Raw genomic sequence first — 17,933 nt, 5'->3', positions numbered from 1 at the left:
CTTCACATCTCCAACACTGAAACCTGAAGGTGCAAAATGTGATCTATGATATGATAATTATCAAATTGTCGAACATTACGGTCTTTAATTATCGACTGGTTTGGTTTGGGAGTGAATGCTAACTGATGCTCCCAGTGCAGCTCATCGTGGTTTTAGCAGTTAAACTCCAGCAGTAATACACATTCTGGAGTCCCAGGCCTTGGCTCTCACCAACCTGCACCTAATACTCTTTGGAATAGGTTAAGAAGGGTGTATGGGTGGATGCCTCTGGGGAGAAAAGGCTCATTCAATTCTAGACATGCACATTTCCATGTGTAGGTGACATACACATATGGAACTCTCAGTCTGATTTTGATATTCTTAACTCTCATTCCTCTCTAAGGTGCTTTGAAACCTGTGGGCAGGGCTTCTTCCCACTTGCCTCTTGTTAACAAGTAGAGTGTTCCTAGTTGGACAAGCAGCAAGAATTCCAATCGTAATATTAAACCAAAATACCATTATATTTTGGCCACAAAGTACGCAGTCACTGCATTTTTCATTATTCCCGCAAGTGCTTTGGGAGATCTTCCTGACCTAAAAAGTGCTATATACCAAACATAAGTACAGTATTATTATAAAATATGCATTAACCAAGGGATGACCATCACCCAGTAAGTGTTAAGTGCTCTAAGTTGCTACCCTGCGTGGAGGGCGCTATATAGGTGCAAGTTGTTACTGTTGAAGTGTTGAAAGTGTATTAGTTTGGCTCAGTGAGTGGCACTCTTACTGGGTCAGTTGGTTCTATGATCTAGACCCATCCTTGACCGGTTATTCCAGTGAGGGAATGCTGCATTGTTATTGGTACTGCTCTGTGAATGAGGTAAAACAGAGATCTCTTCTTACTGTTCAGGTCCACTCTGCAACACCCCCAAAGCACTTCATTGGAGTGTCAGCTTAGTCTACATGAGTTCAAAACCCCATGTGGAAGTTGAACCCACGACAATTCAGGCTTAAGAGGCGAAGAGTGCTCCCACTGAGTTCTTCTGGTGTGCTGACGAGTAAATTTTCCTCATTTAAATTTCTCAAAGCAGATGAATTGGTCACTCATAATACTCATTGGGTATCTGCTTGTGGATTGAAGCTGATAGAGATTTGTTGCTGTATTCTGATGGTCTGCAAACAAGTCACTATTAAATATACTCAGAAAACAGGTATGGTGTGCTGTAAAATTCTATCATCTTCACTCATTGCATAAAGGATTTTGAGACATTTCAATATAATGCACTGTCAAATGCAAGGATGATTATTATATCAAGTTCAAATATGATTTCTATTATTAAATAACTCTATATATAAGCTTTTGCAGCAAGTGGTAATTCAGATGAATATATTTCCCTTCAAACATGTTCTTTGCAATACTGTGCAGCACAATGTTCTCTTCTAGTTTAATAATGTTTGCAGTCTAACGAAAATGCCACATGTCATATGTCAAGGTATACGTTCTCCAACAAAGCTGCTCACATTTCAGGCTGTGCTCATTTGTAAGAATTCTGGATGTCCTGCTTCAGACACCTGCCTGAACTGCAGGAAAGGGAGCATTTGGTCTCCATGCTTCACAGAGGTACGACCTTTGTTTTAATAAAGCTTGCTCACTCATACTACTTACTACGTGCATAATACAATATCATTAAACAACTGTTCGGGGAAAGGAATTATTGAAAAAAAGCAAAAATTGAAAAGGAACACGGGGAAATACTTAGAAGTAAAATGTCCAGCCTTATCTATGATGATAATATTAATAATAATCCTTGCATTTGATATAGCCCTTTTCACGTCTTCTAGACATCCAAAAGCGCTTCACAGAATATACTGTAAAGTGAATTGACTGTATATTTGTGGGCGAACGCGGCAGCCAATTGCGCACAGCAATGTCCCACAATCAGTCGTAGATTGAAAATGACCAAATTTATTATTGTTTTTTGTTTTGGAGGGATTATTATTAGGTGTGTGGTGTAAGGAAACTTGCCCAAGGTTTCGCCCTGCCTGGAATTGAACTCAGGTCTCTCGATAACAGGCAATTGAAGGAAATGGCTGAAGTACCATTATATTTCAATAACTATCCCAACTCTGACTAGAACTGGACAAGCCATTTGAATTAGCAAAATTGTAAGTCAGCAAAGGTGTGTAGAACACAAGCTAAACAAGTGCAGATTAAAGGACCATGGTTTGCAATTCCAGCATGTTTTGTGGGCAGCCAAGGGGCATGGGGGGGGTGGGGGGGAGAGGAATGGGGTGAGAGAGGGAGGGGGTGAATGGAGGACATTGTAGAGTATTACAGTGATCTGCTCCTAATATAGGTTAAATATAAACTTCAAACTAATTGCTCATAAACCTTTAACAAATCAAACCCAAACCAACATATTTACTGAAAATAATACAATAGATGTGCTGATACAGTCTTAATATATTCTACGGTGACAACGAATGCAGTCAGGAGAGGAAAGCGCACGGTATGGCCTTTTGCTGCAAAATTATTTGATTGCCACTGATTGAATAATGTGTGTAAAATGTATGACAGGGCAAATAGAAGTGAACTGTGAAATGAATACACTAGTGAATCTTTTTCCTAGTCTAAGTTTCCTTAGCGAGATTAAGATCCCTTACCTTCTTGTAGAGACTTCTTAAATCGCGATACTGCCACATGCTGTTCAGGACCTGAGAAGCAGCTTTCACCACCTTTGGTGAGTGCCTATGTGAAAAAAAAACAGAACACGATTCAATAATCATAGAATATTACAGCACAGAAGGAGACCATTCGGCTCATCGTGCCTATGTCGGCTGTTTGGAAAAGTTACCCAATCAGTCCCACTCCCCCACTCTTTCCCCACATCCTTGTAAATTTTTCCTTTTCAAGTCTCTATCTAATTCCCTTTTGAAAGTTGTTATTGTATCTGTTTCCACCACCCTTTTAGGCAGTGCATTCCAGACCGTAACTCTTTTTGTGTAAAAAACAATTACTCCTAAACTCCCCTCTGGTTCTTTTGCCAATTATCTTAAATTATGTGCCCTGGTTACTGTGGAGTCCTGTAGCTCAATGGTTAGAACACTCGCCTCACAAGCAAGAGACCTGGGTTTGATTCCCGGCAGGGTGAAACCTTGTGCAAGTTTCCTTACTCCACACGCCTGATAATAATCCTTCAAGAAAAAAAAACAATAATAATTTGGTCACTTCAATCCACGACTGTTTGTGGGACACTGCTGTGCGCAATTGGCTGCCGCGTTGCACCCACAAATATAGTCAACAAAGTCACACAGACCAGAGGGTTCAATCCCCAGTGTGTGCTGAGTTGACTGCTGTCGAGATGTTATAATTGGCCTTAGCATCTCCAGGCTGGGGAGGGGGGATTCAGCCAGGCTTCCCTATCACTATCAGTGACGCCTCCTGTGCTGTGCAAGGAACGGGGTTAGTTGTGATGGAAGTGACAGTCAAACCGCTTGCCAAGACTGAATGTCTGGGGTCACACATGAACAGTCACTAGGGAGAGGTAACAGAGTAATGGTAGCACCTGCTGAATTGTTCCCCAGCTTGTGTCAGAGCCTTCAGCAGAGATGTGGATAAAGTTGGCAGATGGGAACTGAGCCACAGGCAGATAATGACTCATTCAAAGCTTAACTATCTGACAGAATTTGTGTTTGAAAACTGTGTGCATATGATGTGCACAAATTACAGAAACACTGAACAGCACATTTCAATGACCAAGTGCATCAAAATACATCTGTTTCTGACAACAAAGATACTTCCAGGTTAGAAGATCACAATTTTAGAAGAAGGTTTCCTCTTTCTGCTTTAGGGAGGAGAAAAAGTGTTCAAACCTTTCTCGGGGAATGTCACTGCTTTAACATTTAATTTTGTTTTTTCTACTTCTTGTCCTTCCTATTCTATTAGATTGTCAGTGACTGCAATACTGAGAAAGTATCTGTGTAAATTGCTGACATGCAGTCCCCTTGGCTGCCAGAGAATATGTACGATAAAGTTACAAGCTAAACATAGTTTCTTGTTTTCTTGTTGCTGTCTTTTTGCATTCTTAATGCATGCTTTTGGAGAAACGACAATGCACCACCAAACTGTACTTCAATATTAATAACAGTAATAATCTTTATATTTGACATAATGCCTTATCACATCGTCAAAATGTCTCAACGTACTTCATAGGATTTACTGTAGTGTGTATTTTTTAGGCGATTGTAGCAGCTGATTTGTGACAGCATTCTCACAGAACCGACATATTCTTATCTAATGTCTCAATGAAGAATTATACATCCTGCAAACCTATAGTGGGGCAATTAATGATATTTCAAATGCTTACGGCACTTGCCAACACTTAATGATACAAATTTGGATTGAGGTGTAGGAGTGTGGAAGGAGAAATGCACCCCTCAGGTACACATAAATATAATCTACTGAACATTTTCCTCATAATTTATGAAATCTTTAGTACATGTATTAATATCTCTCAAGTAGCTCCGGGCACTTTGTTTTAATCCATAGAGCTGCTGGTCACTGACCCATGACATGTCTGCAGAGCCCTCTGTTCCCCATTTCCACCAAGGGGAAAACTGACGTCCTTCCGACGTGAAAGGCGTTACATAAATGTATTTTGTTGTTGTTGTTGAAAGAGATCCAGTGGTGTTAAGTGTTGTTGTTGTTGAAAGAGATCCAGTGGTGTTAATTGACTCACCATGTTAAAACAGTGTGAGGCAGCAATAAATAAGGTAAACAGGATGGTGGGTTATTTTGCTAAATTGGTTGAGTTTAGATCCCAAGAAGTCATACTCAGGCTGTATGGTACTCTTGTTAGGCTGCACCTAGAATACTGCATACAGTTCTGGCCATCAAGACATAAGAGCTCTGTCCAGGTCACAGAAGGAGTACAGAGGAGAGCAACATGTATGATCCTCACTGTTAAGAGTATTCTGCTATGAGCAATGATTAGACAAGCTAGGGCTCTTCAGTCTTGAGAGAAGACATCTAAGAGATGACCTTATAGAGGGGTATACCATTTTAAATAAGACTGAAAAAGTAAACCAGGACACTATCTTAGGATGCACCAAGACAGTAGATCAACAAGTTATAAGTTTAGAGTTGCAAAGGGCAATGTCAGGTAGGCACCAAGAAGTAGTCTATACCCAGTGGGTAATTAATGATTAGGTTGCTAGGATGGGTGGCTGAGGCTAGGACACTAGACTCATTTAAAAATTTCACTTCACAAACAGGAGGACCTGGGTTCAATTCCAGGCAGGGCAAAACCTTAGGCAAATTTCCTTACAACACACACCTCTGTTTACCTTGCAATAAGTAGGAACACAGTTGTTAGTCGATTGGCGGATCACTTTCTGGGCATAATAATCACTCAATAAAAAAAATTGGTCACTCAATCCATGATTGTTTGTGGGATACCGCTGTGTGCAATTGGCTGCCGTATTTTGCCCCAAAAATATACGGTCAATACACTTTACAGCATACCCTGTGAAGCACTTTGAGTTGTATCAATGATGTGGCGCTTTATCAAATGTAAGGATTACTATTATTATTGTATTACTAAAAAACAGCTTAATGTTGTGATGGGAGGACATTACGGTGTGTATTCCAGATGGATGAGATCAGAAGGGTTGAAGAGCCATTTCATCCAAACTAATCTTGTGATCTTGTTAAAAGGGGGATTTCTACACGTCCACTATCTGAAAGTCTCCAAACAAGAGTTGAGGCAAATACAATAAGATGACAAAGGAGCAATCGGACATCGAGGGTCTAAACTTACATGTAACACTAAAGAAAATCTTTTCACAACATCTTTAAAATCCAATATTTCTTTTACAATGGAATCAATGTTAAAAAGTCCCTCTTGTTAAGATTACACATATTTTGCTTCGTAACATTTGGGATTATGGGGTAACTCAGTAGAATACAATAGTAAAAAAAATACTACAGATGCTGGAAATCTGAAACAAAAACTGAGATCGCTGGGAACATTCAGCAGCTCAGGCAGCATCTATGGAGAAAGGAAAGTGGATCAACATTTCAGGCCCATGATCCTTCGTCAGAACTGGCAGAATACAATACTAGTTTTGCTGTGATTGTGTCCAGTCCCTTTCAGCACTTACTTGGGTGAAAATACTCTACGGCTGTTTTTTGTTTTGTTTACTATGAATCAATAGCAATTACTTTGAAACCAGATTGCTACTTTCAGCTCTGAAATGAGAAAGCATCAAAATAAAACCTTTCGACTGTAAAAGTTCGATCAGATGTGCACGGCTGAGTTTTTATAGATGCTCTTTTATCACCATGATGAAGGTGTCCAGTGTTCAGTGATGTACAAGCGAGTTTTAGTTTCCTTCAGCAGTGTGTCAGCTTCTGCAGAAAGCTGTGAAAAACGGCAAAACAAGCAGCCACAGCACTCATGCAGAACCTTAACAGAAAACTGCACAGCAAATGCTCAGTAAAGTGACCAAGCACAGGGGGCGACAAATGAATTAAGGTCCGGACACATTGGATACTCTACCCAGTGCAGCTCCCAATAAAAAAGGCCATCGACCTCAGCAACTAGATAGGGGTTGGACTCCACAACCCCAGACTTTTGGACAAGCACATCACCATGTTGGGAAGTGAGACATTGTGCCCATTATATTGGTGCCAATAAGTAAGGATTAGTTAAAAGTTTAAACCAGTTCCAAACTTTCAATTCCTCAATTTGTTGAAAATCAAACTTTCTCTCAGATGAAACGTCCCTATCTATCCGCATATTCCTCTGACCTCATGGTCCTTTTCAAAGAAATTCCCCTTCTAGGGGTGTCATGATCTCATACTTGCAGAATTTGCACCCTACCTTCTTCCTAATACAACATCAAGCTCATTCTTAATCTTGTCCTGGCTTCTACTACCCTTCCGAACAATCTGCTTGAGCTGTTGATTACCCAATACAGGCCTGTCCTCAAGTAATAATAATAATATTCCTTGTATTTGATATAGTACATATCACACTGTTGAGACGTCTCAAAGTGCTTCACAGAAAATTCTGCTAAATTAATTCATTATATATTTTGTCAGCCAAACGCGGCAGCCAATTAAGCACAGCAGTATCCCACAAACAGTCGGGGATTGAGTAACCAAAGTATTATTATTATAATTTTTTTTAAACATGTTGACTGTAGACTCCTAGCATTTGTTTTGAAAAACTGGGATGAAACTTCCAAGCTTTCATAACGTGTACCCTAAATGCAATAACTCTTCATTCATTATTTATTGTCACCCACATTAGTAGATTCTTGGGACTACCCTGCGATACAGATTTTAAGACAGGACTTAAAAAGCCCAAGAGCAGGTTACCCTCTCCCCCAGGGATGATAAATCAATGGGTGCAATGCAGAGTCAATTTTGAACCCCCTCCTACCGTTGAAAGAAGGTTCTATTATATTACAGATTGTTCCTCAAAGACCTTGTCACCTAAACAAGAGACTGTGGAATTTCTGAAAATCTACCATTCAATTTAGCTTCTGAAGCATTTCCATTCATAATACTGCCTGGAACATATGTGAATTTTGTCTGAATTTTGAACAGAACAAAACGTCCCGAGGTTTCAAAGTGGAGTTTCTCCTGTAATTCTGGGGCAGTTTGAGAGAAAATGGGTTAAGTGCACCACTTCACTGCAACTAGTGGAAAACATTGCTCTCGAACAGATCCAGCCGCTACATACTTGTCTCCTTTACTCTTCGCGATGCCGATCAGCTTCTCAATGCCGCCTGCATCTCGTAAGGCCTTGGCATTTTCCATGTTTTTAGTGATGACTTCATGCAAAGCGCAGCAAATGGCAGTGATCGTTTCATCAGAGATGGGTTTGCTCACGGTCGTGCTGGTACCAGTGTTGCCAACACCTCCACCTCCACCACCTCCTCCACTCCCACTGCTGCTCCCTCCAGGGAGACGGTGGACCAGATCACGCATGGCGTATTTGCCTTCAGGGAAAAGGAAAAAGAGAGAAGAGGGCAAGGTTAATGTGGAACAGAAGCAAGTGTCATCCCCTCGGGAAGAATATGCTTTTACCCTCAGTCCGAATCGTTCACCCATTATATCCTTCATCATGAGGTTGAAGGAGGCTTTCTTTTCATCCCAGCCACATTGATCGCCCAATCCAGTCAGCCTTACAATCAAGCCTTACAATCAATTTAACACTCAAACACTTCGGGCATATTTTACTGACTGAAATTCAATACGTCTTTCCAAGTCCCTGAAGACAAGGCACACTAGTTTTAGCACATGTAGGAGACAGCTGGCAAACAACAAAACCCCAAACTGCATTGAGCCGCTTGGCAGTGAAGTACGACAAAGCATCACAAAGCAAGAAGAGGAACACTAACTGGTTTGCGTACAGTTTTATTTCCTCAAAAGGCAGTTAACACAGACCTTGTGTTCTGTTCCTAAATGATCGCTGGTGCCTACCCCTGAGAGAGGACTTTCCACAATTGCATGAATGGGTGCTACAATATCTGGCTGATATAAAAATATCAGCCTATATTTTTATACCATTAGTGAAAGTGGTTTGAGATAAACTTTACAGAAAGACTGGATGAGATAGCTCCATTGTCATTAGCACTTTGGTGTTAGGATTTACTGTCAAAAGGCCTCTATGCAGGACAAGTGCATCATTTAATCTGAGGGAGTGAACTCCCTCCCCTCATTCAAGGTCTGTCTCAAGACATACATCTTTTTGACTGCGTTTTCATTCATCTTTCTCCTCCCTACTCCACCGTGAGATGCCAAGTGAGGATTGTTAAGTACCTTGTTTGGTCCTCCCACGGAAGGCGCTATATAAATATAAATTTGTATTGTACGTTTCACGTCTGATTCATTGCGGTATTGTTGGGATCACTATGGAGACCACTTAGAATTTTTCTTTAGAAGTGATCTTTAATATTGCATTCTGCATTGCAGTACCAGAGGAATAAAAAGCAGAAGTGCTGGTATTTGAGTTTTGCTCTATAGTGTAGTTAGCTGATACATTTTCATTTGAATACCCTGCAATTTCAGTTTTCAGTTTTTCCATTTTGCACATTTCCAAGGCGTTTGGAAGTTTGTCTCTGTTCAACTGCTACGGAAGAACAATTTTGGAGACTAAGAAATGTACTTGAATATCAGGTTACTTTCTGTCCATCTCATTTTCCCCAGTTCCGTCCCTGTTAGTTTAGACAACAGCGATTGAAGTGCACCAGAGGATGAATTTCATTTGAAATGGAACTCTGTTACATAGTCAAATGCCAAAACAAGAACAGAACAGACAATAGCAAAATGAGCAGTTCAATTAATTAAAAGTTTTCCAAGGTGAATTTGGATTGGGGAGGAATATTTGCAGGACTCTTTATCCTCATTTAAATTGGATGTGAGCCTGGTTCAGTTGGTAGCACTCTCTCACCTCTGAGTCAGAAAGTTGTGGGTTCCATGTTGAAACTTTCAGTTTATAGTTTAGGCTGACACTCCAGTAAAGTGCTGGGGGGAATCACTGCATTGCCAGAGGTGCCTTCCTTTGAATGAGATGGTAAAGCAACGTCCTGTCTGCCTGTTCAGATTAAAGATCCCATGACACTACTTGTAATGAGAATGGAATCTCTTCTGCTGGCCTGGTCAATAATCCCGAGTCCCCCTGAAAAATTGATCATTCATTTCATTGTAGCTGGTGGGGCATTGGTGTGCACAAATTGGCTGTCATGCTCACCTACAAAAATGTGGAAAGAGCTGGGAATTGGAGGAGCATACTTATGGAAGTGCATACACTGACATGAAAAAGTAGGTTGAATGGCCACCTATTCCTCCATTTTTATGGTTCTATATTGTCCATCCTCCTCCCGCAAATCTCTGTGAGTCAGAAGCTCTTGTGATTGACATCAAGCCCCCATTATCCAATCCTGTTTTCACAACACTGATTTAACAAAGTCAATATTCACAGTTTTGACTGCCGATTCCCAAATCGAAATATTGTCACAAAGGAACCTCTGAGGTCCAGACACGAGAGACAAAATGATAGACCTCTTTGTGCCCAGAAATCAGAATTGAATGAGTGATGGTCTCAAACTACCAGCAGATTTACCCAAATGGTCACAATCCATTCCAGCTGAAGAAACCTGAACAATTTCAAGTCAGTTATTTTGATGCACTGAACAGACTATAGATTTCCACTCATTACTAAGTACCCACCCTCAGTCAGAACATCATAAAACCTTGAATGAGCAAATAGCTGTTTGGCCCATTAAGCCTTGTCTTGCCACAACCCATGCATAACTACACAGTCATTGACTTCTCCTCCTCCCTGGTCCATCCCTTAACCTCAAGGTTCCTTTATTCCCTTCCTGACCTCCATTATAGTCAAACAGAGCTGTTACTATCTCTGCAACCCTTAATCCCCTGCTTTGACAGATATTGATCCAATTTCCATCATGCAATGCTGTGAAGATGCCAACCAAGGGCAGGGTGGAGAAAGTAAAGCAACAGAGAGCCAGTTAAACTGCTCTCTATCATCTCCCAGAGGCTGGGTCAAAAACAACTCTGAGAATTGGTCTACTTGTTGTTTGCAACATGTCTTGAAAAGCACAATATAAAAATAATTTGTTGTTGTTGTCGGTAGTACCATAGCAGACACATAAAGAGGAGAACAGAGTAAATCTAATAATGGTGAGTAAACAAACAAAAAAATAAAGTTGCTGTATCATAAAGAGAAGGTTTGGAGGAACCAGGAGAACCATTTAATCACGAATAAGTACTCATCTATGACATCTTTCATCAATAACTATCTTTATTTTATTTGCTGCAAGTGAAATAGTGTCTGGGAAACCATCCAGAAAATCAGTGCAGTAAGTCAGATGTGATGAATTACTTTGATATTTCCGGAAAAGGAATCAGTCTCGCAGCATGTATAGTCACGTTGAAAAGAAAACAGCAACTCTTTTTAAAAAATGTTGCAATAAAAAACTATAAACTCAATAAATATCTGAGGCAACAGCTTGGCTAAGACTGGTTCAAACACATGGAAATGGTACTTCTTGTAAAGGATAAACAACCTGCACACAGCACTAGGAGACGAGTGTGGACTACATGGGTTGAATGGCCTGTTTCCGTACTGTTTTACTCTATTTAAAGCACATTAATCCATCAAGCCCAATTCACAAGCATTAGTTTGGATACTTACTAATACTGAATAAGTCAGTTATTGTTGTTGTACAGGTTGCTCTCTAGGATCTTGATCTCGACCGCTGAGGGATGGGGAGCCAGTAGAGCTGAGCGAGGATGGGTGTGATAGGTTCCCAGAGCCTGGTGCATGAGAGGATATGGGGTACACAATTCTGGATAGCCTACAGCCTGTGTGGGGAAGAATGGGCGAGCAGAACATTGAAGTAGTAATGAAAGCCATGCATGAGGGTCTTGGTGGCCTGAAGCAGAGGCTGATGATGGTTTGAAGGTAAGGGAAGGCTGAGCGGGTAAGAGCACCAATGTGGAGGTACAAAAGACAGTCAAACAAAAAACCGAGTCAGTTTTCTGTAGTTTTTAAAGGAAGTTTCAGAAAACCGGGTTCAAAATTAAGGCTGAGTTTTAAGAATTTGCCAAATTTTGGATGCTCTGAAAAGATACATAAGTAGAGTAAATCATGATCTGGTAGAATTTCTACCTTTGGATTTCCACATGCTAATAATAATAATAATAATCATTGCATTTGATATAGCGCTTTTCACGTCTTCTTGACGTCTCAAAGTGCTTCACAGAATGTGCTGTAAAGTGAATTGACTGTATATTTGTGGGCGAAATGCGAATCACTCCACAAAGGTATCAGCACTCAGTGAGCAGCTCAGCCACTGCAATGGTGGCTGTGAAAATTGTCTCTAACAAAGGACAAGTGACCACTTAGTAATTGGAATCTTTTGAACAGAGCTTTATAATTATACAAAATGGCAAGAAGAATGTACAAGAAATCATTAATTAATTACACTTGCCCCATGTAAACTAGAAAATGAAGGAGATTTTCCGTGATTTTAAATATCAAATATTTAATAGCAGGATTAATTTACATTGTTGCTGGTTTACACTGAGCCTTGACCAAGTTTGTAACTAGTTGGCTATGGGAAGAAGAACAAGAAGAACAAAGGATTCTTAGATGCTATAAATAGGCATCTAGAATATGAAAGCAAAGAGGTAATACTAAACGTATATAACTCGTTAGTTCGACCGCAGTTAGAATATCGTGTCCAGTATTGGTCCTGTAGCTCAGTGGTTAGAGCACTCGCTTTGCAAGCGAGAGACCTGGGTTCAATTCCTAGCAATGTGAAACCTTGTGCAAGTTTCCTTACTCCATACGCCTAATAATAAACCCTCAAGAAAAAAAACAATAATAATTTGGTCACTCAATCCACGACTGTTTTTGGAACACTGGAGTGCACAATTTGGCTGCCACGTTTCGCCCACAAATATACAGTCAATTCACTTTACAGTAAATTCTGTGAAGCGCTTTGAGACGTCTAGAAGACGTGATAAGGCACTATATCAAATGCAAGGATTATTATTATTATATGGTTAACTCACTTTAGGAAAGATGTCAAGGCGATAGAGGGTTTCGTGTTGGGTTGGGGGGGGGGCGCGGAGGATAAAACCGGGGATGAGTGGAGGCTGAAGGAACTGGGACTTTTTCTGCTGGAACAAAGGAGGTTGAGAGGTGACCTGATAGAGTTCTTTAAAATTATTAGAGGTTTTGATAGTCAACAGGGAGAAATTATTTTCAGTGGTCGATGGGTTAGTTACTAGAGGGCAATAATTTAATTTCAGAATGAACCAAATACCTTAAAAAGAGTCAGCTATAGGGATATGGGGAAAGTGAAGTTTAGTGGGACTGAAAGGATTGCTCTTGAGGGAGTTGGCACACTCAAGTGGCCAAATGGCCTTCTTCTGTGCAGTACATTTGTATTGTTCAATGGCTCAGTTGGTAGTGCTCTCACCACTGAGTCAGACGGTTGTGGGTTTAAGCCCCACATTGGGCCGTGGAATCCACATAATGTAAGATGACACTCCAATGCAGTGCTGGGGCTACATTGTCCGAGGCTCCATCTTTCAGATGAGATATTAAACTGGGATTCTGTGTGCGTGTTCAGGTGGATATTAAAGATCCCATGACACTATTTGAAAAGAGAAGGGAATTTATCTTAGTGTCTTGACAAACAAACCCCCCAATTAAAATTGGTCATTCATGCCATGGCTTTGTGGTACACAGTACAGTATAAGGTGCTGTATCAAATATAAGGAGTATGAAGATGAAACTGAAACGAATCCTGGTTTGCAATTGTCTGTTTCAGGCCAAGAGAAGTGATATCGTGTGCAGATGAAAGTGATCATTCTCTCTTTAAAAGTCATCAACTACATAGGGCATTTGACATTCACAAAATCGAGGTCAGACCTGACCTTTTTTTAATAGATCAAATCTAAGAAGTTCTAAGTTGAAAATTGTGAGATTTGATGTGATCATTCTCAATGGGGATAATACTGCATTGCTGGAGGTTCTGTTCTTTATATAAGACATTAAATCAAGGTCCTGTCAGCCTGTTTAGATGGATGTTAAAGACCCCATAGCACTATTCAGCACCCTGGGACATCCTCCTGACATGAAAGGCGCTATACAAATGTAATTTTATTGTTGTAGTTGTATTCAAAAAGAGAAGGGAGTTTCTCCTGGTGTCCTGGTCAATAATTCTCCCAAATAAAATCGGTAATCCTGACGTGAAAGGCGAACATCAAATGTAAGGGTTATTATTATTACTGTATTATTATATAATTGATATATGTGGTTGAGTAATTCAGTAACCTTCGATGGGCTCAGTGTGTCACCGCCCCCAACTTTATCACAATGGTTGGGCCCAAAGCCCAACTGAAGCTGCCACTGGGAGTTGACAGTCCATTTTGTGACAAAGTTGGGGGGGGGGGGGAGAGCTTACACCAATGATTACCAATTCCTCAACAGCATTTATTTATGAGATTTCATAAACCTCACAATTTTCACCATCTGCATACTCTATTGTCACTGGGGACCCAAAAGTTGCGAAAATAAGCAATGGTTTGTTGCAGTGCCTGAAGTGCAAGCTCACTGGTGCCTGACAAGGGGCAATATTTCAGCACACAAAAGCACTGAACCTCTAGGCAGCATTGGTTTTATCGTACCCTTGAGTTAAATTTAATTAAAATGGCTATTAAGATTTCTGTCACATTGGTGGAGCTCTCAAGCAGCTAACAGCCTTCCTTCTGTGATGTCAGCTGACAGAGCACTGATCTGCTTTTGGGGAAACTACACTCTGTTATATGAGTGCTCTTGGATAATATGTAAGACCGCCACTCCATCCATCTCAAAGCTCTGTTTTCTGGACAGGTTGCTGCATTTCCAATGTGAAGGTAAGTGCAAAGACTTGCTGATGTAAAACTATTTTATCACCCGGAAAGGAAGAGATAACTCTAATTGTTCCCAGTCGCACTTTTTTCCCTTATATCTTGGCTTTCCATCTCTTTTCCAGTTTCGCTCTCATACACACAACGGTCAATCACACGCCAACCGTTAAAAAGCCAATCTTTTTGTTGCTAACTTATAACGGGAGATCCCATTAATGTGACTCCTGTACATATTGACATTAGTCCCAGTAGTGCATTGATGAATCACATTTGAGGTTGCATTCGGAGACCTGATTCTATGAACAGCACCGAGGCCAGTCTGACACAGGCTTTTTATCAGCATGTTTCATTGCACTCTCAATACTCAACACATAGTCACTACAATCTTTGACACACATGTCTTAATTACATTTTGATAACCTTAAACAGGCCCCAAAGCTCAACACTCAGCACCGACTTACCCGATGAAATTGGTTTCATACATTTGCATGTGGTTACTTGTGCAGTACTCATGCTGAATTCTTGGCACTCATGTTGACTGTTCGCTTAATACTGTTTTTGTATGTGATCTGTTACAGAGAGTGTTACCCCATGAAACACGCCCAACCAGTCTGGCTAGTGTTTATACTCACACGTATCCCAACCCCTCCTAATCTCCTCTTGTATTCCCCTCTCCTTCATGAATACATTAAATTTTCTCTTTAATACACAGATGCTATTTCCTTCAACTGCAGCTTTCAGCAGTGAGTTCCATATTTTCATCATCATCTGCATGAAAAAGCTCCTCTTAAACTCCCCATTAAATCTAGTATTGTCTCTCTTATTTTCATGTGTTCTAGTTTTGGACTCACCAGCAAGTGGAAACAGCCTATCAACATTCACTCTATCAAATCCTTTCATGATTTTAAGCACCTTCTAACAGGTCCCCTTTCAATCGTCTCAACTCTTGAGAAAATCTGCAACCTGTCCAATCATTCTTGATAGTTGAATCCATTCACTCCTGGTAAAATCCTTGTAAATTACATTGCACTCTCTCAATTGCTATCATATCTCTTATACAATGCGGTAACCTAAATTGCTCACGGTACTCCAAAAGTGGTCTAACCACGGTTTTATGTAAATTTAGCATTAATTCCCTATTTTTATGCTCTATTCCTCTGAACATAAAACCAAGGACTATACTTGAATTATTTATGGCTTTTAGAGTTCCTGTGAATCTGAATCCCCAGATCCCTTGTTTATCTTCCCTCTCTCAGATTCCTACCATTCAGGACACAGTTGGCTTCTTCATTCTTCCTACCAAAGTGAATCGCTTCATATTTCCCGATTGAACTTAGACTTAAACTTTATTCGCCACCTATCTGCTCATTCTGTAGGCCTTTTAGGAATCTTAATTAATATTATTTAGAAGAAAAACATGTGGTGACACAATCTGCAGGCATGAGGTTAACTTCCACCCTGTATGCAGATGACACCTAATGATACTTCTCGGCCTCCATCTTCGACTTCAGGATCACTGCTTGTCTGTCAGACTTCAAGTCCTGGACGAGAGCCAATTTTCTCCAGTTGAATGTTGTAAAGACTGAGGCTCTCATGATGAGCTCCTGTCAGCGCTTCCTCACCTCAGGCGCTGACAGCATTACTATTCATGGATGCACACTCCACCTCATTGAGTCAGCATGGAACTTGGTGTCTTGTTCGACCCTCAGCTATTTTTTAAACCCCACATGCCATGACCCCTTTTGCTTTCCCCCACCTCCGCAACATTGTCCGGCTCTGCCATTGCCTCTCCCCTCAGGACCGCTACGTCCAGGTTTGACTATGCTAACTCCCTGCTCGCCGGACTTCCCAACTCTTTCTTCCACAAACTGCAGATTATTCAGAACTCTGCCATCTATGTCCTCTCCTACACCATGCTCCATGAGCCAATCACCCCCTCCCTCACTTGGTTTCACTGGCTTCCCATCCCCCAAAGGATCAAGTTCAAGATCCTCGTCCTCACTTTCAAAGTCCTCCATGACCTTGCTCCTCTGTACCCCTGCAACCTACTAAAATTTTACGAATCCGTCTGTTTTCTCCCCTTGGTGGCCACTAGCCTGATCCATGTCCCCACCCTGCCCGCTCCACAATCGGGGATCGGGGCTTCAGCCTTTCTGCCCCCACCATCTGGAGCTCCATCCCAGAGTCCCCCTGCCTCACCTCCTTCAAGCCCAATCTCCTTGAAGCCTTGGTATCACCATGCCTTTGGTCGTCCTCCCAACTCCACACCCCTCTTGCCCTCTACCCCTCTTGACTCCAATCCACAGGACTTGCTCCTGATGTGAAACGCGATATATAACTGCAATTTGTTGCTATTGTCGTCAAATAGCAATTCACTGACTTCCAGATAGTGAGAACCCCCAGATTGAATTTTTTTTTAAATCACAAATCAATACTGATTAATTTCAAGCTTGCCCTGAGATCTAGATTTCTTTTTATTTCATACATTGACTCCTAGAAGCTATGGAAGATTTATTTGATAAGGAATAAGGAATAAAAGAGTGTTCCATAAGATTAACACAATTTAGACACAGCAAAAAGGATTTAAAGTTCCCCCGAGGTTCAATCTTACACTGCAACCTTGGTATCACGGCACTCAGCTATATTTTGTATTCAGATATTTCCTTCCACTTTTACCATCGCCCCTACATATATGTAGTATATATGTAGTATAATATTTGTTCTCTAATAGACTGGGAGATCCCGACTTTTCTTACTTACCGATCAGCTCCTTGTTTCTGACATCTAAGGCCATATTTCGTAAAGCTGTGGCAACAGCACACACCACACGATCGTTGTCTATTCGCAGCAGCTCCACCAGAATTGGCAAACCCTTCTCCTTCCGTACTGCTGCACGAATGTAAACAGACCACTGCGGAAACAAACAGCAGCGCATTGGCAAGTACAGTTCCATTTACATTTATATAACACCTTTCATTTGGGGGTGGATGTCTCAAAGCGCTGGGTACCTGCACACTGCACACTGGCAGGCCATATTCTGACTGTTATTAAGTTTAGATAATAACACTGACAGTACCATTACATTTACAAGCTAAAACTTGCAAAGGGGAGACCATTTTCTGTGCCATTAGATTCTGGCCTCATTTCCTCTTTTTTTGAAACAGCAGGAGGTGCGGATCTGTCCAAACCTGAGCTCACCAACAGACACAGAAAAACAAGAAAAGCGTCTTGATGTGAATCTTCATTTGCTCCAAGGTTATATTGGGAATCTTAAGTGGAAGGATAGGTCTTGACACACAACTCAGAGGGCTATCCAACGAAGTGTGTGTACCTCCCAGGGCTGGCCAGAAACAATCGGGATGACAGCTTTGTTTTTCAAGTGCATAGTAGAAAAACTAAAATAGAAAAACGTTTCTTTTTCACTAGGCTTTTGTTTACCTTCCCCCTCCTTCCTCTGCTCTCCCCACCCCCAGCTCGGAATCCCTGCCAGCAC

General features: G+C 41.0%; 1 protein-coding gene across 4 annotated transcripts in view; it reads right to left on the bottom strand.

Annotated features, from left to right (window-relative positions):
• Nucleotides 1-17,933, bottom strand: part of LOC103176257 (catenin delta-2) — a 447,491-nt gene that overhangs the window by 32,066 nt on the left and 397,492 nt on the right. For all 4 annotated transcript variants that reach the window (XM_042331893.1, XM_042331892.1, XM_042331894.1 and 1 more), the window contains 3 exons: nt 17,201-17,351; nt 7,731-7,989; nt 2,644-2,728 (listed from right to left, as the gene is read on the bottom strand). In XM_042331893.1, coding sequence (XP_042187827.1) covers nt 2,644-2,728; nt 7,731-7,989; nt 17,201-17,351 — 495 coding nt within the window. The remainder of the gene's footprint in view (nt 1-2,643; nt 2,729-7,730; nt 7,990-17,200; nt 17,352-17,933) is intronic.

This window comes from Callorhinchus milii, unplaced genomic scaffold (assembly GCF_018977255.1).
Source record: "Callorhinchus milii isolate IMCB2004 unplaced genomic scaffold, IMCB_Cmil_1.0 Scaffold2, whole genome shotgun sequence".
In the NCBI taxonomy this organism is placed as follows: Eukaryota; Metazoa; Chordata; class Chondrichthyes; order Chimaeriformes; family Callorhinchidae; genus Callorhinchus; species Callorhinchus milii.
The sequence above is the reverse complement of the archived record's forward strand: the minus strand, read 5'-3'. Positions and strand labels throughout refer to the sequence as shown.